General features: G+C 35.0%; 1 protein-coding gene across 7 annotated transcripts in view; it reads right to left on the reverse strand.

Annotated features, from left to right (window-relative positions):
• The window catches only part of LOC138139053 (uncharacterized), a 28,627-nt gene extending 7,051 nt beyond the window's left edge, over positions 1–21,576 (reverse strand). For 2 of the 7 annotated variants that reach the window (XM_069059210.1, XM_069059213.1), the window contains exons 1-3: positions 21,431–21,569; positions 6,030–6,235; positions 4,699–4,969 (exon numbers count right to left, since the gene is read on the reverse strand). In XM_069059210.1, the coding sequence (XP_068915311.1) occupies positions 4,699–4,969; positions 6,030–6,055 (297 nt within the window). In that variant the 5' untranslated portion in view covers positions 6,056–6,235; positions 21,431–21,569. Of the gene's footprint in view, positions 1–4,698; positions 4,970–6,029; positions 6,236–21,430 lie in introns of all 7 variants that reach the window. The other 5 variants (XM_069059209.1, XM_069059208.1, XM_069059214.1 and 2 more) reach the window with 5 other exon arrangements.
• Positions 21,577–21,875: the final 299 nt, after the last annotated feature.

Below are 21,875 nucleotides of genomic sequence, written 5' to 3' on the forward strand. Positions count from 1 at the left end.
ACTTTCCACCCACGATTTATCGTTTTTAATCTGTGGAAAAAATTAACGTTTTCATTTCCTTTGCGGCTCCCTTTAGGACAATCGTTCTGCCTGATCGCTCCTTAATTATCTAGTCCTCCGGCAAACTTTTGGGTCAGGAAGGGTTTTAGGGACCTTTCCAACTGATAACGTAATAATTGATTCAACAGAAGAATGAGACTGCTGCGACGAAAAAGCTCCAAACTCTCCAAAAGTATTTCAGTTCGCTTTGTAAAGCGACTAACGTTGAAACACTAGAATTGGCGTAAGCTCATCCCGAAATATTTGTACGCTGTAAAATTTTATTGCCAAATAGAAGCGAGGCGAATTAGAAGGGATAACAAGAGGAGTAACGATCATGGCGGATTTTACGGGATATACATGTGTTTCAGGGCTGCGCAAACTTGTGGTTAGTGTTGTGGATTGTGGAGAAAAAAATATGGAATTTAATGTTGTTGGAACTTTGAAACCTGAAAGTTGGAATTTAGTTTGGAAGTTTTCAGTGGAAAGGTCATTCTGATCAGACGGCGGAAGTAATTTCATCCCAGCACTGGGAACTTTGAAATATAATATAGTTTTAAGTTGAAGTTGAAAATGTGCAACATCCGATATTTTAGTTGAAACTGAAAATTGAGTCGCAGTGCATTTAAAAACGTTAGTCGTTTGGATGTTTTAATGGAGAAAATAGTAAAAAAGATTGCGCTTCTTGACTCATGAGTGGTTGTTTTAAATAACGGTTTAAATGACGGGAATCATAATTTGTAAATAAGGTTTTATTATTAAAAAAATACAAAGTGTCTATTAAAGAATGTAATATATCAAGAGTCCTGTGGAATTGTGCAGCTTTATAGTTTTATTGTGTCGAACTAGGTCGAGCCGTTAAAGCCATCAAATCAGATGTCAACAGTCAAATGTCAAATTATTAAATCTTAGCCTCAGTTGTGTGTTCGACATCTTAGTTGTTTTACTTGTGGATACTCTACCCGCTCATTGGTCGGTCAATGAACGGGCCCCGTTCATGCCGCGTTTGGTCCCACCTTTCCGATAAATAGGTGACGCCGGTCGGAATTCGTTCACTTTCGTTCACGCCCTAAATGTGTCCGTTTCGTTCACTCCTCTCCTCACCCTCTACAAAAAAGACTACAGACTACAGAGTTCGTATCTACCAGACAGGTTGCGGACATTGTAAATTGGTCTCTGATGCAATTTTTGATATCTAATGATAGTTCTTGGAAGGTCTGTAAAATCGCACACTCCATGTCAATCGCCTTGTGTCCCACATTTCTCATAAATTTTCTAAAGCGTTCAATTACAGTGCCATTATCAAGATTGTACGGAATAATAAAAGCTAATGGCGGTGGCTGCCGATGAAATCAACACCAAAAATATTATGACTGGTCAAACATACATGAGACATAATAGGACAGAACATAAAAACATAATAAACCTGATAATTGACAAATTTGTGTTTTCTTTTATAAATTAATTTTCCCTGTTTTTGATTATTTGGGTTGGTCGTTGGCCGCCCTCGGCGGCGTCCTCTTTCGCCTTGGCGCCCCTAGGCTGCGCCCTATGTAGTATAATTCGCTGCCGGCATTAGATTTTTTTTTTTTTTTTAATAATTTTAAATATTTTAATATAATAATTTTTAATTTTGCATAAACTACTGCCGGGAAGCACGAACGCGAGCAAATAAGGTTAGGAAGTTGTTTGCTGACGTTGTAAACATATGTGCAATCGTGATTGGAGTTACAACGAAATGTGAAAAATTTAAATTAACCTCAAAAAATAAGTTGTGAAGTTTTTATGGTCGGAATGTTATAAATGTGGATTGGGGACTTGTCGTTAAGTTGGCACTACCAGGAAAAGTAACTAAAGCATGTTAATTCAAAAAACTCCTGGACTGTCAAAATTAAATTCTAAATAAAATGCTTGTTTTGACTGTACCTACTTGGGTATAAAATTTTTTGGCTAGAGTGTACCTACTCACGTCAAAATCTAGTTGCAAAATATATTTAGGTTATGTTTTCCTTTTTAATCATTGAACTAAAAATCTTTTGAACACTTGAAGCGAAATGCAGCAACCCCACCCACACAGCTGCCACATAAATTTTCGTACATAGTTGCCATACTTATCCACAATCATTTTGAATCACTCAATATTGTTATATTTGGTGGCGGAAACAAAAGACTGAGAAATGTCACAAAATTGTGTTGTTAGTGTCAAATTTTTCATAAACGCCGTAAAAAGGAATGTCTAGGTAAATTTAAATTTTTGCTAAATACGAGTAGATTGAAAAAATAAAAACCCGTTCTTTAATTTTTGTCAGTGGTTCAAAAGGAAAAGGTATTCTCATATAATCAAATTATTTTATTTACAAATTATTTCTCTAGTTTGACCATGAATAGCTTTCTTATTGCCAATCTGCTGCATTTCTATCGAAATCACGACATTGACAATACAATTTTGTATTGCCACCAAATATGAAAATATCTCTATTTGGAATTTATGACAGATTTCTCACTAAAGTACAGTCCAATCATAAATTTTAGGCGACCTTGAGTTTGACAGTCCACATCTAAATCGTTTTTATTATATGTATACAGAATATTTCACCAGTAAAAATGAGCCCGACGGAATGCAACCCACAATACATTCCCAAAGTTAACGTGTATATTTGTTTTTTTATTTAAAAAACATAACACATAGTTAGCTGTGCAGTTTCGTAAATTTTGACATAAACGTCATTCGCTTGGTTAAACGAAATTATGAAAAAACGAAGAGTTTTTGGGAAAATTCGCCATAAATCGGGAGCATTTTTGTTATCTCACATTTTAATCGTCGTATTTTAACTTTCTCGTAAATAGCAGTTGTGACAAATAAAATTATTGGAAGCAAAGCCATCATCTCTTGAAAAATTTGTCAGGTGAATGCCACTTGGGATCGACAAACATTCCATATGTGTGAATCTTTCCAAGTGAAAGTTAAATTTTTGTTTTTCAAGTTCTATTTTTAGTATCAGTTGTTTGTTGTTGTTATTGGTTACACGATTATTTCGGGCTGAAAAAATTTGAACAGTTATTCCAGGAAATTGAACTCTTGTTTTGAGGATTTCAGTAGAATTATTAATTCAAGTGTAACGCGATTTGTCTAAAAATTAAATTTAGAAATTCTTGTTACAGTTGCGGACACGGAATTTTAGACGTCAAATTTATGTCACTTCAAAAAATGTCAATGTAAGCCACGCTTTATTGTCATTATGATTGACGTTTGAAACTATTTGACATTTGAAAGTTTATTTTTGGCATGTCAGAATGATAAAAATGACAAAAATTGAAAGTGAGGTTAGTTGCACCTAAAGCTAGTTTTACATTTTTATGTCAATCGAATGACAAATCATCCAAGATTTCGTGTCATCAATAGTACCTACTATAGTATTGCCTTTATAACTTTTTATCTGCTCCGCCCACATAAATTGACCAATAAGAATCAAAACCAAATTTGTATAATTTTTCATCACATTTGCCACGTAAAAAAGTAAGGTTAGAAGTTTGCTGTCAAGTCCACAATTATTGTTTTAGGTTCTAAAAAATAAAATGTCATTACGACAATTCGAATGTCGGAAATTTTTACTGTGTAAATCAGATCGTCTTATCAACCTATTTGATTGGTCACTAAGAAAGTGTAATGGGCGGGGCAGATAAAATATTACGTTGTCTTTACTATACATGGTTACTTTTGTACGGTCGACGTGATTAACAATAGTCAAAAATAATTTTGGTGCTCCACTTATTTTGTAAACTTCATCGCTAAGATTCGATGGAAAGAAATCGAAATCGAAATGATGATGTAGAAAACAAATCCTTCAACACGTCAAATGTGCGACATAAATCTTTCAAGATCAGCAAATATGTGACCAAATGTTTTACTACAATATAGAGAAAAAATTCTTTGTTAGATCCTTTTTCATGTAATATACAAGATGATTCACGAGTAATAATGAGCTCTAGGGAATTGAAAACCCAACCCACAATACATTTGGAACGTAAAACTGGATTTGGACGCGGTAAATGTCCAGCTTTACCTTCCAAATGTATTGTGGGTTGCATTTTCAATTCTGTCGGGCTCATTATTACTCGTGAATTACCTTGTTCATTTTCTTTTGACGTGAAATGAATGAAAATAGTGTAATAAAAGTAGATACATACTGATAATGGCAGAGGAAACTGGAGAATTGTGTAATAAAGGAACTGTAGTGCTAATGGAAATTATTACAGAGTGGAACAGGATTAAATAAAGGTTCGGAGGATATGGACGCAAACTTTGTAATTGGAATGTACATTTAGAACGCCTAATTATTGAACACGTCAAGAGCACAGATGAAACAAATACAAAGTAAGCAAATGAAAAAAGGACACGAGGGAGAGCACAAACGTGTCCTGGACAGAGGCCATGGATATCGGACATCTGGACAGCCGCTCTCGCACAATCAATTTCACTTTGTCTGCACCAAGGATTTTCGCCCTCCGACTGCCAACCGTGTTCAATATTATCTCGACGTTTGTTTATTACTGGTTGAGATCTCGGCGAGAGATTAAATTTCATAAAATGTCAGCGAACGTCAGAACCACATCGCTCTCGCGTCTCTCCCATCTTATTATCACCCTCGCACCCCTTACCTGACTCTCGATATCCATCACTTCTTGGCGGTAGATCATGATGTTGTTGAGTATCACCGCCGTCTGAACTATCAGTGCCAGGATGGGGATGAACGGTAATACTAGCATCTGCAGGAGGTGCAGTTTGCGCCCCTTGCCGTCGGCGGGGTTGGCCGATTTCGCACAGCAGTAACCACGGGGCGCCTGAGACACGTCTTCGGAGCTGAGCGATCGTACCGACAAATCGTCGCCCTGCGAGACGTTGTTGGAGTTTTGCTTCGACATGGTGCTGCTGAAACGGAGACAATTTTTTAGTTTTCATCCCCCGAAAAATCTAAAATGGATTGATTAAGTGATTTGCAAAGGGGTAAACGTGCAGTAGGTCTGGGGGGAGTATCCAGGTGAAGATTACTTTTTATTTTAAATGTTCCTGAAGGATTTAAGAAGTTTTATACATATGTCCTTTTAACACATGACGATGCTGTTATGAACAGATAAAGTAGAAAGGACTCGAACGTATTATTTGACAAAGAGCTTTCACGAGATAAAGGAGCTTTCGATTCTTGGTGTCTGCGGATTCGTTTAGTAATGGACAATAGGTGTATTATACAGACAGCTTATGAGGGTTTAACAAGTATGTGTAGTGAAAGCAGATAATCCAACAATGAAATAAAAAATTATGTGGTGAAGCTTAACAAAAATTGGTTTATACGAAGGATTAAATGTCATACTTTGACCTCGACGAATGTATCTAAGAAAGTGAAGTTAAAAGGTATACCTGGAGTTAATTATTTATTAAACGGATGTTAGGATTAGACAGATTGAAATACATTGGATCGAAGGAAATAAGTGGTAAAAAATACAGGGAAAAGAAAATAATGTCATAAAAGAACGAACTAACGGGTGTTCATTTAAATTTATCTTGAAAGTAGGCGTTGAGGAGTTGATTGTGAACGCACCACAGATTACAGATCACGGATCATCTTTTTAAATCTAATCTCACTTTTTACGTTGTTTGTGTTTTTACTCTGCAGACGAAAGCGTGGTGCGTTCACAATCGACTCTTCAACGCCGACTTTGAAGATACATTTAAATGAACACCCGATAGATTGAAGGTAAAAATAAGGAACAGAAGAGTAATGAGAAGCAAAAAGGGACAATCAGAGTAAAGAAGTTTCGCTGTAAAAAAGTATGTAAATTGGCAATGTTGCACGTGTAAGTAAGTGCTGAGCTAGATAGTCTTTAGTGGAGGTTTATTATACAATTTTTCCTATTCGTACATGAAGATAAAAATGTATGATATTTCCTTGGATCTTACACCATATTCATTTTTTCCAAGAATTTTGACTTACTTGTGTAAAAATGAAAACTTTTTCATTGTTTTTTCTTCCTCGAAGATTTGACGGTTTTTCTTGTCTTCTTCACATCAGAACCACCTTCCAGTTAGGTACAGACTTCAATTATCATGTCTTTAATTCTCGCAATCATTTGTTACAGTTGCATACCTTATTTAACGGTTTAGACTATTTTTCTTACTTGGTACTTTTCTTCTTTTTTTCTACAACATATTCATTCTCAGTTTTGCATGTCTCACTTACGACAATTTCAAGAATAATGATGAAGCCGATTTCATTCATTTAAGAAGAATCCACCAGATGAATTTTGTACTACCTAGATTGGTAGTTTACTGCTTGTTTCGTGTTTAAATAGGATTATTTTATTCAAATTCTATCCAGTGTTTTGTTTCTATGATTCTATCGTCTTTTTGTCCAACTAATCAGGCACTCGGCTTTGCCTCGTGCCTGAAACCTAGTTTTCGCGTTGTAAAATACCCCTACCGTACTCTAATGTAAAGAACTATTTTTCACTCATGGGTTTGCCCATTCTTAAAAAAAGTACTACTTTACGCACTTGTCGCATAAATCACTATAAAAACGTAGCATCATGTCCTTTCACGTGATGGCCAAGTTTTTATTTCGAAAAGTGTAAAGCAGACCATTAATTTTACTAAAATATTTCGTGTGAGGCAATACAGAAAATGCCACATGTAAAATGTAAATGGTAAATACCACAAAGAGACAGCAACGGCTCATGTTGACATCGTTTGCTGAAATAACGAAACGTGAGTCACAGTTTCCAATGGATTTATGCAAAGCATTCACCGAAGCGGGAATTCCTTTGTGGAAAACAGAAAATAATCCTTTGAGTGGCATTATAAAAATACACGAATCCCACGGTCTAAATTAATGCTTTCATTCAGGATTATTATAAATATTTATTAATTACATCGTGCATCGCTGTGGTTTACGGTACACGCAAGATTTGCCGCGTCTCCAGGATTTGTAAATTTGACATTTGACAACTCATACTTGTCACTTTGAAGTTTTCGTTTTTTATCATTTTTAAAAGTGTTAATTTAAATTTAAGTGACAGATAAAGACTGCCACACATTACTGCCGCACTATTGGTCAGACAGTGTGGTAAAACATTTTTGAAACGAGGTAAAAAAGAGTAATCAAGACGTGGAACATAGCAGTGAACAATAATTCTTTTTTGACAGAACATTTGTTTATGTGCTATGTTCCTGTTTTTATCATAAAAACAAATCAAATGAGCAGACGAAATTTGTTATGGAGTGATTTGGTTTTAATTGTTTGTTACAGTTTTTTTTACCTTAAGTTAGATACCGCAGAGCCCCTTGCTTTTAGGCAACCAAGTAATCACATCAACTGACACCTTTAGGATAGTACAGTTCCACTATGTATTGTAGGTGGCAATTTGCACAGCCCACTCCGCTTAAGAAGGATTTATGACAACCCCGTATCTCGCGATAATGTAAAAACAATTGTAAAATGTTATAAATTATCCGTATTTGGAGAAAAAACGTCAGATACACTCCGTGCTCGTTGATTAGTAAACTGCTGAACGCGTACGGAAAAAACCGATAAATTTCCCGCCGTGGAAAAGGCCCTAATGGATTGTGTCCGCGTGTTAATTGGAAATTTCACACGTGGCTGAGGGTGGTTTAGCGTAATGAACGTGTCAGTTAGTGTGATGCTTTCATTATTTTGAATCGATCATTCGCAACGATAATGGGAATTCTTCAGACCGGGAGGTTTTTCACCCGGATCGCGTAATTAACCGATTGGTAAGAGAACACCACGAATACGCCACCGGATGACCCCACTCTAATGAGCCCCAATTTTTTCCGGGCCCACTTCCGGGTAGTCGCCGCTCCGGCTGGTTTAAATCCTTCTTAGGCAACGCGTCCAATTATTTCCTCCAGCATTTGTAAATATTTACGAGTTGTGTAACCGTCGAGTTTGTGCAAATGAAAACTGTTATAAATCAATTTTTCAGCGACTCGCGGAACGTATTTGAATAAATGACGGGATGCGTGTTGTGATGAAACCGGCCTAGAAATTTACGAACTGGAGATTCGTTAATGCATCGCTGAGACAGTTGTGTTTTATTTGTTGTGCGAAACCATTATGAAATTACAGAATTTTCCGGTAATCTGATCGATTTTAAACAGACGTAATTCGTTGAGAAATTCTATTTTCAATGCTTTCCGCTCGTTGGCTAAATTGGATTCGCATTAGATCAATCAGTAAAATTTTCATGCGGTATTTTATAGTTGCAGTGGCTGAAGCTTAGGAACGTAAATTCTCAGAATGTAAAGTGGCGGGGATTTAGATGTGGAAGGGTGGAGGTGGAAATTCAACGGAATTATAAATCTAGATTCTAGACTGTTATGTTTTAATGCAAGATATGCGAAAATCTGAAACGAAACTATATACTAAAAAAAATTTCATTCTGAGTTAAATTTCGTATGACGGTTTAAATTAACAGCTTAACAGCGATAATGAGTACTTTGTGCTTCGCCTGCACGTCGCTAGAGGGTTTATAGTTATAATAGAAGGGTCTATTTAAATAAGTTTTATTCCTTTTGTCAACCAACAGTTGGTGTTAATGAATACAGGGTGATTTTGAAAGTTGTGCAGATATTTTTATCACGAGCTACTGGCTTCATGTAGAACTCGGAAAAAATGTTTAAAAAATTCTGTGTCAAAAAATAAAATGACATTTATTTTTTGAGCTACATTTTTTTTTAATTGCTTTTAGTCTTCTACGTTGTCAAACAACCTCGTAGGTAAAATTTCGGCACATTTTAAACATACACCCTGTATATCATATTTTATAAAACGTACACCAATGCGGTTTCCTTGTTTTAAAACATATTTCCTATAGGTTACTTCGCATTAGCGTACATTTTATAAAACATAAAACTAAAAGCAATTAAAAAAAGTTGTAGATCAAAAGATAAATGTCATTTTATTTTTTGACATAGAATTTTTTAAATATTTTTTCCGAGTTCTACATGAAGCCAGTAGCTCGTGATTAAAATATCTGCCCAACTTTCAAAATCACCCTGTATATAAAGTTAATTAAATATCCTGATTTAATAACACTACAAATACATAAATAAAAATTAAGACTGGGAAAGTGTTAAAATTCAGTTTTGACATATGATGTATAGTAAAAACGTTTTAGAAAACTCAAGGTCGCTTAAAACTTATTATTGAACTATCATAAATTCCAAACACGTTATAAGCGCGCCCAGTTACTTTTCTTGGTAGTGCCAACTTAACGACAAGTCCCCAATCCACATCTATATAACGTTCCGGCAATACACATTTTGTTTTACAGATATCAACTTTATACATTTTTTCCTAAAGATACATCTTGTTTATGTCAAGGAAAGATTGCCCGTGGCAACTGTTTCTATGTCGGAGCCAGAATTCTGGAGTTACCCCAAAAAAACTCTCAGAGGAGTATATTATATTCGCATTTCTACTGGAATATTTATGTTTACTATCCTAGAAAATTGCTGAAACAGATTCCTTTGCGTCAAGAGAGGAATTGATCTGTACAACGTACCTACCTAGTTCCTGCGGTTAGATTGTTTCCAAAATAAAAATTCGTAATTTGGTAAAAAATGAAAAAATTGAGATCGAAATTGTGAACTGTTTTGTGTTGGAGAAACTAAAATTTGGACTAATTTCGAAAATGTACACCTGTATCGTAAAATCTCTCTCGGTCAGGTTTTAGGTTATGTCAATAATTTTCAAATGTCAAAAGTTTCAGGTGTAAGCAAATTTTATACCAAAAGACAAGAAATAAAGACGATAATGACACTGAAAAAATAAATGAAAAATTTAAAAGCAATTGCGGCTTCAGTAGTGCAAGCGCCTTCACAACAAAATGGCTGACAATTGACATTTTACGTTGCCAACCTAAGTTGTTGCTCGGACAAGATACATTATTCTGGTCTGTCAGAGCCAAATTCTGACAGATTTCCTGGACAAAAGTGTTATAAACCGGAGGCTTTTTGGGGAGAAGGTCTAATAGAATCGAGTTTGAGCGTTTTATGGTCCCCAAGTTTACAATACAAGAGTTCACAATGAGAGAAAAGTCGTTGGGGTTTAATCCAGCTCCACATTTAATTAATCGATTTGGGACGATGTACCAGACTGAAGGCCCAGTTTTATGTTTGCTTTTAAACATAGAAAATCTCTTACGTTCCTTTTTCACACACTCCATGATCGCAGTCTTGTGGGGAGAAATACGAGGGAGTATTAACGAGTTTCCAGCCTAGTGTAAAAGGATTTGCGAAATAATATTTTTTTATTCAACGCTATCACGCGTCAACTCTACGCAACTCTTCTTCCTTTTAAGACTTTCTTCAGTTTTGAAAATTGATGATAATCGGAAGGGACCAAATCAAGAGAATATGCTAAATGATCGGCAATTTTGAAAACGGTTTTATTGGATTTTTCCAGGGGTACAAGCAGTGCATCGTCTTGCAAAAACAACGCACATTTAGAAAGTTTTCCACAACGTGTTTCCACATATTTTGGTTGGAAGAAATAATCTCCAGTCTTCGATTTTCCTTGCTGCATACAACCAGTGAAAATGACCCCATCTTTATCCTAGAAAATGGAGCGAGGATTTTTCCGGCACTCGAAATTTTTAACTTTGAAAGTAGTCGACGTTTTCAGTTTTCATTTACAGATTTTTCACTGGTTTATCGCTCCGCCTTCGCGCAGATATTTCCAAGGTCACAACCCATGAGATAATCTAACGATGATTCATCGATCTTCGAAATTCACATCATGGACAACATCGACGTTTTCTGTTCGTTCTTCCAGCTCTCTGCCAGTCTTTAATTTTTTTTTACTCCTCACCCCAGATTTTTATGGGAAAACAGAACTGCTAATGTTGTCAACATGCATTCAAAAATTTCTTTGGTCTGTGTTTGTGTCTCAAATCAAATTTCTATCAGACATTGCTTTTAAAAAAAATATATAATTCAAGAACAACTGAATCTTTTAACAATGTATCAGTATCCCTGGTACTTGTATTTTATTAAGAGCTGCGGTAATTTAATTGTCTTTCGAAACTTAATTATATCCTATTAGCGATCATTCATTTATTTATCAACTTCCTGGCCTGCGGCCTTGTTCTTCAATTCCATTTTTTCTCTTCTTGATTTAGTGTGATTATATTTCTCTGAGGCCGCCGTAATCTAATTGAACTAACAACGACCACAGACACTGACAAAGTTGCTTATCTAAAATGGCATCTTGCCACCGAGAAATTATACTAGCATAACGTACGCCCTGAATTTCCACAATGTAACCACCCTTGAGTGGAGCTGTTACCCTTTTGCCCCAACGTGCTTTGTTAAAAGGGCGGAACTTGAAGTTTTCTCGCACATTTGGCAAGATACAAAATATCGTCACAACCTGAATTACCAGTCTGTTTTTACGGTCTCACCGAAACTCTAAAAATTAATTTGAAAATGCTTTGTATAATCCTGATAAGTACACAATAACAATTTTGTCTAATTGTTTGTGCATCACACATTTTTTAAAATGGAATAAAAATTTATTATTAATTCTATGTATTATTTATTGAATTTTTGATCTGTAGGTTTGCAAAAATGTGTGCTATTCTGTTACTTAGCGGTGTTGGATTATCTCATGGGCTGTGACCTTGGCAATATCTGCGCGAAGGCGGAGCGATAAGCCAGTGAAAATTTGTAAATGAAAACGTCGACTATTTTACATGAAAATAGACGAGAGAGAGAGAGACGACACTAACATACTCATAACAAATGACGATGTTTTCCGGTCGGTTTGTAGCGCCTACTTGAATTCGTCGTTTGCCCAGATATGACTCATAGCCCATGAGAAAATCCAAAACCTCTACCTATTTATTAATAAAAATCAAACACATAAAGGCAGATAGAGAAAAATGTCTATCAGACTTTGAGCACTTTAACCATTCATTGCAAAACCCTTGCCTTCGTATTGATAAAAATTCAGTTCGTTCCACTCGTTTAAAACGTAGGTCGTAGAAATTTTATTTGTTATTTTTTATCTCATTTCCATACTTCAGTGATTTTATAACAAAACGCCTCCGGTAACTCCCAATAAAAACACCTTTTTCGCCATCAGTAAGTTTTTTGTTGTTTTTGTTTGTTTTTCATTGGCTGATAAAGTGATAAAATAAGTGTGGGTACGTAAGTGCAGTCGGATTGAATGTTTTACTACCGGTACATTGCAATTATTCGATTTTACGTGCATTAGAAATGGTTCTAGTCATAAAGCAACAGTATTGTGTTAGTGAAAAGACATTGAGTAATGGATCACAAACTATAATGTTTCAATTGGACTTGACTGTTTGCTAATTCTAAATGGAAACTTTACAAGTTCGATGAATTAATAATGGCTAATGGAAATGTGTAAATTATTCGCGTTGTGTGCTTTTAATATTTAATCGCAATCGTAAACACGTGTGTTAACGCCCCTAGTTAAAGTGCTGCTCTTCACATTTTACTTTTTGCTTTTCCAGGCATTTCACAAAACAATTTACATTTTTTTATCCGTGGTGTCTTTTTGTGTAGTTTTTCATGAAATATACAACAGACACAACAATCGCTCCAATAGCAATCCAGCAACAGCAACCATAGCCACCCGAAAATGCTATGAACAAAAATATCAGTAGCGTACTGACAGTTTTAACACAAATGTAATTTATTTTTATCTCGAAAACGAAAAGACTTTTATTAGATAATTTTTTGTGTATGAGTTCTACTCATCCTCACCTATTACCAGTCTTTTTTTGTACTAGAATTTAAAAAACACCCTGTATAAACTGTCAAGCTTAAATATGTCTCATATTTCTTAAATAAAACTTTTAATTACGTTAAAAATTCCATTACCTGTTTCAAATTAGCAAAGTTCAACAGAGAACTCTCAAAACGAATTTTATTCATAAAACATGTACAGAATTTTTAATCTGCGAAAGCTTTATCTTGGTTTATTAAACTGTTAATAAGAAGTGAGGAAGTTTATGGTTTAATATATTTCTAAATTATGAAAGCACACCTGCAGCTGAACGATTTTCAATAAATTACGAAAGTGGCATTAATTACAAATGTTGCTAGATTAGTTTGGAAAGGTTATTATGTCTTAACAGCAGGAAATCTGCAGTTTGTGGAAATTGAATTTGACTCGTTTTATTGGAATTTATTGGAATAAAATGTATTGGCAATGCGTGCGTAAAATTTGCTGAATTATGGATAAAATGAAGTTGCTTCAGTTGCAGTAAATATATTTCTGCAGTGGCGGCAGAAAGTTAAATTACTCTTGAATTTGTAATGAGTATGAGACAATAACGAGTAAGGGTCAATTACGAATTAACAAACGCTTCCTGTTTCCGTGATAAAAAGTTCTGTTGAAATCTTGGTTTTCATAAAGGGGTGCATTATGTGTGACCTGTCGGTTGTAAAAGAATCATGAGGAGCTCCAATCGTATTTACAAACTAGTGTAAATGTTCGAAATGTCTGCCTTCAGCTTCCAAACATAATGCTACTCTCTTCGCTTCATCAATTATTATACTTTTCTTTTTTTTTTCAACAATATTTTCAAATCAGAGCAAACCAAAAATCAACAGGTGAGTTAAATCTTTCTCTGGCTCAATAAAAACACAGAAAAACAGGCGAGATAAATTTATTTGGCAGAATAAAAATAAAACTGGCACATCAACCCGGCAGCACAGTTTGCACAAGATAAAAGAATCTCGAGAGGCAGAAAAAAATTACATTAGAGAGTAGGTGCCACCGAACTCGTAAGGAAAACATCGTCCTAAAAGCCTCTCCTCACATTCCCGATCTATAAACCACAAAATAAATATTGATTTTCGATTCGAAAAAAATACATCACACGAACACCAACTAGACAGCGAAAACAACAACAAGAACACGAAAAAGATGTAGCGCTGCTCTTCTTTCATCAGGTGTCAGCCGGAAAGTTTGTTGACAAAGCCATTTTTAGTTTGCCAATAACACACGAGTCCTTAAAACCCGCACGACGTCCTCGCTTTATTAACCCTCACCCTGTATGCGCGTAATTGCACCAAGGATTTATTATTATGATTGATTCGGCGTCGTCTCAATTTTCTTTCTTGTATCGTCTTAATTGCAAGACAATCTAATTAACGGCCTTATTGTTGGTGTGAAATTAGATTGGCTGCGAACTAGACGATGGTGAGGTCTTAATTAGCAAATTGACTTAACGGCTTAACTTTGCCGTACAAGATATTGTCGGTTAAACAAAGTTCTCGCGCGTGGTTTGGCTGGAGAAGAGTCGGAAGACGTTTAATTAAAGTGTGTTTGGGAAAAAATTAGACACCTGAAACTTGTGTTTTTCGCCTTTTAACACTCGTGCGCTTTAGGCGACGACTGTGATGCTTTGTTTTTTTTTTCTGGAAGAGCACAATTCAAAGTGATTTTTAATTAAAATTTTATTTGCAAAGAGTTGGGTGATGAATTTAATTAAAATTAAAAATATATGAAGTGTGTTCGAGATTGATGATTTAAATTGGGGAAAATGTGAAAAGGCACGGCTTTTGTGTCAACATGGAGGGGTGGAAAGATTTCGTGGCCAAAGTTCGTTAATTCTGATTGTTTTACGTTTTGTGAGTCGAATAATTTGCGGATTTCCAATTTTAATTGAAGCTCGGCCTGAAGGGATTGCAGAACACACTTCTTTCTAGACTAGATTCTGAGTACATTAGCGTCTGGAAATTCCAATATTTTATCACTGAAGCCTAGATCTGGCGAATAAGAGGGTATTTTTAAACTCCTATTCAATAACACATTCATTACATACGCGGTTGCTGTTAAGTAATGGTACTCATTACCCACGACCGTGAGTTTTGACTGATTACTCTACGGATTGTGACCAATCGCAAAATAAAATTGCAAATCATGTCGTTAACTATAAAGTATAAAGTTGCGATAATACAGTTCAAATTTGAAATGTCATGATTCGTGTCTGTTTACTTTTTTTCTTAATAAAATGAAGAACTTGTACGTTGTAGAAAAAGTATCGTGTTTACTCGCGTGTAATGGCTACTACTCGCTTGGAAGATTACAGCTAGTGGGTAACAGCCATCTTTTCTCACTCGTTTAATAATATACTATTATTATCATGGTTTGAATATATAAAATAAAAGTAACTAGAAATGGAAGAGTTGTGAGCTACCATAAAGTCGATTTTGTGTTGGAATTACGTAACTCAAATAATTGAAGAGTGATCTTTGTGTAGATATTTAAAAAGAAATCATTGAGTAACATCCTTAGTCTTACATCAGCTAATTTCCGTCAAGCGTAACTCCAGGGGTAAAATGTCAGATTTGTTTTTACCGTAGGTGGTCCATTAAGTTGGCTTTTTTATTTATTAATAAAAATAAATGTATACAGGGTATATCCGAATTCGACCAACAAACTTTCAGGGTAGATTCTATGGTCAAAAATAAGCATAAAACTCTTAATACATATGTTTTAAAAAATGCTTAGTTTGTGAGATAATCGACTAAAAAGTTCTAAAAGCAACAAAAGGAATTGGGTGGATTTTTTTGATGAAACGTACAAAAATAAAAAGAAGCTATGTACAATTTACAAAAATTGTCAAAATTTTGCCCCCCTCTTCAATGCCCCATAAAATCCAAGGAATTCAGATAGTAATTGTTTTTAAGTTTTTGTTGATTATCTCGCAAACTAAGGGTTTTTGACCCCATATGTATTAAAAGTTTTATGCTTATTTTTGATCGTAGAATCTGCCCTGAAAGTTTGTCGGTCGAATTCGGATACACCCTGTAGATTGATCAAGCTTCCCTGCTCCCATATTCGTGTAATTAATACTTGTTTTGTTAGTATGTATTTGAAAATAGTTGATTATTTTAGTTTGTTGCTAATTTTGAGATGTTTAAAGTAGTGTTTGTTTTCCCAGTATTAATTAATTCAAGCTCTGGAAACTTGTGGAAGTTGTGATTCCGACTCGACTTTGTACACATAATTTACATTCATAAATAAAACCGAAGCAAATTTTATTAACGAGAGAATCATAACGAAGAGTTCGATTTCTTGCAGATGAGATGTTGTTCTGTGGGCTCTGTCGAACCATTAAAATTCACTTACCAAAACAACGTAACAACTAAAATTACATCCATATTATTAAAATAATGGAATTTTGCTTGCGGCAAATAAAAATGAAGAAAACAAGAAAGACAAACAATAAAATAAAACTGAATAGAAAATAAATATTTTTCTTTCTTGAGAGCCAGATTTAACCTAATTTGAATGTGAATAGTGAATAGTTTTTAAATACTAAAAAATATAAATGAACAGACAAAACAGAACATTTTCTATAATAAATCATGAGTTTTATTGTGCGACTAAGGCCCGGTTTCTGGAAACATTTTATTTGACCAGTTAGTTAACTCTCCGATAAATACAAAAATCATGTAATGTGATTGGTCACTTTCTAGCGTTTCTATAGCAACGCTTGATTTAACCGGCCGTTAAGTTATCGGACCGTTCCAGAAACCGGGCCTAAATAAATGTCCGATCAAAGACCCTATGACAAAAATTTTGTCGTAACTTGAAGTTAATTTTTGTGAAACAATTGTCAAAGTGTTGTCATATTGGTATGAGCCACTAGTTATGGTTATTAGGTTGGCAACGTAAAATGCCAATTGTATGTCAGCCATTTTGATGTGAAGGCGTGGTGAAGGCGCTTCGCTACTGAAACCGCAATTACTTTTAAATTTAAAATAAAAAGTAAAATGAGTTTCCGAAAGCAGGGATCTGGACGGCCCCTGACACAGCGAGAACAATTTTACCCCTGATATGTGGGCCAATAATATTCGTAACTGCCTGGAACTGATTAGGTACAGAGGACTGGAAAAAATTGATGGGAAATCTACCAATTGAGGACATTCCTCGAATAATAATTCAACCTTCCGCAGAATCAGATTCGGAAGACGATTGGGGGTCTGAAAATTTTGAATTAGTTTCTGAAAATAAATAAATTGCTTAAACTCAAACAGCTCAAACAGTCTTTTTTGATGAGCCGGTATTACCCATTAAATAAATTCCCGCTGTGTATGTTCAGTTTCATTTTTCAGTGTCATTATCGTCTTTATTTCTTGCCTTTTAGCACAAAATTTGCTGAAACTGAACACCTGAAACTTTTCTGACATTTGGAAATTACTGACATAACCTCAAACCTGACCGAGATTCGAGGGAGATTTTACAAAACAGTGTTGCGAAACGAAAGGTTTTAGGATGGTACAGACTGGTCTTTGACGGAATTTTGACAATTACAATTGTTTCAAACAATGGACTTTAGTTACAATTAATTTACGCAAACCCCCTGCAAAACGCATAGGGTGAAAATGAACTAGAATCTGATTTAAAGTAGGTAGGTATCCTTTTAAAAGACGCAAGTTTTGCTTGTTACCGATTTTACTACCACTTTGAATCCTCAGTTTTCGAGCTAATTGCACAAATTGCACGCTACAACATAATTTGTCTTATTCGACCAAGAGGTCATTGCCCCTATAGTGTACAAACAACGTATCCACAGAGACATGCATTCTTTTGGAAAATATTAACGTAACCAACTCTCGTCAGACCACTTTAAATACCAAAAACCCGATTAAATAAACCCACATGGAGCGATTTACGTCATAACTTAATTGGATTATGCTAGACATTTTAATTTAAATTTCACTGATGTTCACATGAACGGTCATCAAAATCTGCGACTGACAAAATAAGGCCACATTCACCGAATTGCTTCGAATTTCAGCCGGCACAACCTTTTCATTACTTGCCGAATTATACACCTCTTCCTCCTGCAATATAAAATCTCGAAATTTCGTACACCCAATAATCTCATCTAAGATATCCCGTTCTGAAGCATGAAATTACATCTTTTATTGCGGCAGCTTGCCACAAGATCTCCCTTTTTTGCACCTGCACGTACATTTGCATCACAGTTTTCTTTTTATCGCTTTGAAAAAATTGTCCGAATAAAGTCTACAATAAACTCCAAAGGATGTGGACTAGAGATAGGTTCATAAATTGCGGCGGTGTATCCTAAAATTTATGACCCACACAATAGACGACCGCATTCGTTTCCTTTTTTCGTGGAATAAAATGCAACCAACCGGATCGAGTTATAGAAACTCTGTATTACATCTTGGAGTGATCTTCAGACGTCGGGTTCGGTTAAAAACTTGTGGATAATTTAACCGAACCGTAAAGATTCGTTTGTGAAATGTAGAATTCGAGTGGAAGGATACACTTGAATGTGCGGTCGTGAGTTACGAGTATATCGTGAGAGGAAATTGTGTTTTTTGCACAAAATTAATATTCGAAGGGTGGTTACTACCCTTCATAAATAGCTACCAATTTAATTTGAACGTTCGGGAGTTCTGGAACTTTGTCTCATCAATTTTGAAAACTTTTTACCAAACCTGTTGAAATCGTTGAAATTCTAAAATAAACCAAGTTTGGTTTTGTCAGATGATTGTCGTTATTTGGTGACATCTACGACGAATGTTTAAAAATTTCCGAATAAAGCAAAAGATCATTTTTAAAACTTTTCTTTCAAGAGTAATATCTTAAGAGCTTATAATTTTAGGAATAAATTTTCATTTTACGCAAAGGTTTTGTTACAACACGAAAACTAATTGCAGAATTAACGTCAGTTGTTGCTCAAAGTGGCAAAGCTTGAGTGTATTAAAATAAAAATGTATCTGGAGATTATTTTCTCGACTAAATGTAAAAAAATTGATACACTAATTAATGCAGTTAGTTCTTGTGTTGTTGTTGAGTAACAAAACCGGATGGGAATATTTATCGATATAATGATGTGTTCATTGGTGGTTTTCAATAGGATTTCATGATTGGTTCAAAATTCAAATTTGACAGGTGAAGTAAATAATCTCCTCGAGCGAAACTGCAACCAATTTCTCTTCTCATTTTTAGATTTATAATATGAATGGGCCTTACAAATATTGAAACGCAACCAGTTATACACGTTCGTTGCCTTCATGGATCATTCATATTTACTAAAAAAAAAATAAAACATACAGTTTATTTTTTAACAAAGAACCACAACACCGCAATTTACACCCAAAATAGAGCTGACAACATTGTACGCTTTTGACTTAGGGTCAAAAATCTCGTCATATAAAAATTGAGGTTATTAGAGATATTAGTAGCGCAGCATGTTAATAAAGTTAATAACAACTAATTTGAGAGTTTAATAAATGTCTTACTTTGCGAGGCATTTTTAATAACACGTTGAAATTTTAGCTGGAAGTTTGCGTATTTTCAAGGACATTAAAAATGACAGACAGACAGATAAAATATAGTAAAATTTAATATTTGCAAACCTAAATCAACAGGTCGTGGTTCTTTGATTAAAAAACAGACGATAGTTGCTTTTAGATTTTTTTTAATTTGACATGAAGTTGACATCTAAATTAATGTAAATTTTTTAGGTTATTTTTATTTAAATACAAATACATTTTAGGTTTGATAGATGTCATGTAACGACAACTGGAAATTGTCTTAATAAAAGCGTCTTGGCTTCATTAAAAAATAAAAAGATCAATTGATATCTACTCATTTGAGAAATATGTTTATTTGGTTGCGTCGGGACGTTGTTAGGCCCATTATTACTCGTGAATAGGTACCCCTGTATATTCTGTACTTTGTTTCATTACAATGTGATGTCAGAGAGGAGCAGTAATAATAAACGTGTATCAAGTACTCGTATAAAGCCTTGTTCTGAGCTCGCCTCGCTTATTTCTGCTTCATCGATTTGAATCCAGGCGGCGCCGACGCGCGGTCATCTCACGTCTTATTTTTTTTATGTTGGAATCGTAGCTGACCTTTGGCCGCTTCGTCTAAATTTGACACTTGACAGCTCGTGCCTGTCAATTTAGGGTTATTGTTGTTTATCATTTTTTGAGGTGAAAACTATGAAATTTGGAGTTAGTTAAAGCAGTAAGGTAGTAAATAACTCTTTTGCAAGGCTATCTCGTGGAGCATTAGTTATTATTTGTGACAACTTTTATTATTTTAAATTACATTATCTAAAAACCCCTCATTTTTAGGCAACCAATTAATCACATGCTTTTTTCAAGAGTATATTTTATAATGTGTGTGGCAAATTAGCACATTACATTACAATGTACATGATTATCCTCTTTCATTGGTGCACAAAGTCTTTAGAGCTCAGATGAAAAACAGCAGGAGCAAAGCCTTTTAAAATTATTCAGTAAATAATTGACAAATTGAACAAATTCAATCCCAAGATTACATTTTATTGCTGTATACTCCTATAATTCCGGATTTTCACCTAATCCGGGTCACCGTTCTCCCTACGTATTAATCCGGATTAGCAAGGATTTACTCGCTACAATTTTTTAAAATTTGTTAGACAAAAATAAAAGCAGGAAAACATCAGCAAGCGATTAAATTTTATAATGTTATATTTTTTAGAAAATTGAAAGTTATTCCCTTATCTCACAGAAATATTGAAAGTAATTTAATGATTTAAAAGGAAAAAAGTGGAATATAAAATAAATGTATCACAATTTTGGTATAATTGAAAGAAAACATAAGGTTAATAGATGAAAATTAATATAAAAACAGAAAGAAACTTACACGAAGAATAATAAAAAAAAATCATCATGATGAAACTTTTATGGTGGGATTTGAAAGCTAAAAAGCAGAAATTTTGATCGAAGATGTACACTTTATTAAGAAGAAAAAATAGAGCAAAGAAGTCCTTCGTTCTGAGCTATCCACAACTTCCTTTAAAGACTTCAATTCAGGACCTTCAACGCAAATTGATACTTTTTGCATTTACATAATTATAACCCATTTTATTTCAACTAAATTTTGTCGATTTTTTTTTTATTCTGTTCCCAAAACACGAGCTCTCCCTCTGACCACCTATCTTACGTGAACCCGTTCTGATTCACCAATGCAAATTTCCTCTCAATCAGCCGAAACATAAATATTTACATCGTAACAGCAAGAAATCGATGGAACAATAAAATAACGACTGCGAACCTGCACCGCACAACCAAATTAACTTGGAACCAGAAAAAAGAGCTTTATCAGGCTTTTAGGAACATTCTTCTCGATACCAATCAGTCTGATTAAAAGACAGTGCGCTATTCCAACCCCCCACTTAACTAATTAGACAAAATTAATGTCATCCGACACTCGCCAAGGCCGTATTTATTTATACGCGGAACATTTATCGCAATTTTGTTTATTTATATCGTGTCGGGAACACACCAGCCACTTACCATCAAAAAACGACGAATTGCACACAGCTTCTAGTTTCTCATTTGGCCGGCAACATTTTTTCAGTTTTCAGTTTGTGCGTCCGCGTGCGATTTCGTGGGCGGTTCGGTGCGCGTCCGTCTTCACGACGCTTTCAGACGCTACTGAAAGACGCGGTTTCAGCGCCCGTTTCAGGCGCAACATTGTGTTGTTTTGTTGCGATTAAGGCTCTTATTAGTCTTTCGACGGTAGTCATTTCGGCGCGTTAGCATAACGACTGTGATGAGCAGTTTGTCACAGGTTGCTGTCATTTCCGTCGCAATTATCATTATCGCAATTATCAACACGACCAAGCGGATTCGTGTTTGTCTAATGAAATTTAGGGTGACAGTTGGGGGGTGGCGATTTTTACGACGTCGTTAATCATGAATGAATGAATGGGATGGTAAAAATTTTCCTGCTGGTTTT

Source organism: Tenebrio molitor, chromosome 9, assembly GCF_963966145.1.
Source record: "Tenebrio molitor chromosome 9, icTenMoli1.1, whole genome shotgun sequence".
In the NCBI taxonomy this organism is placed as follows: Eukaryota; Metazoa; Arthropoda; class Insecta; order Coleoptera; family Tenebrionidae; genus Tenebrio; species Tenebrio molitor.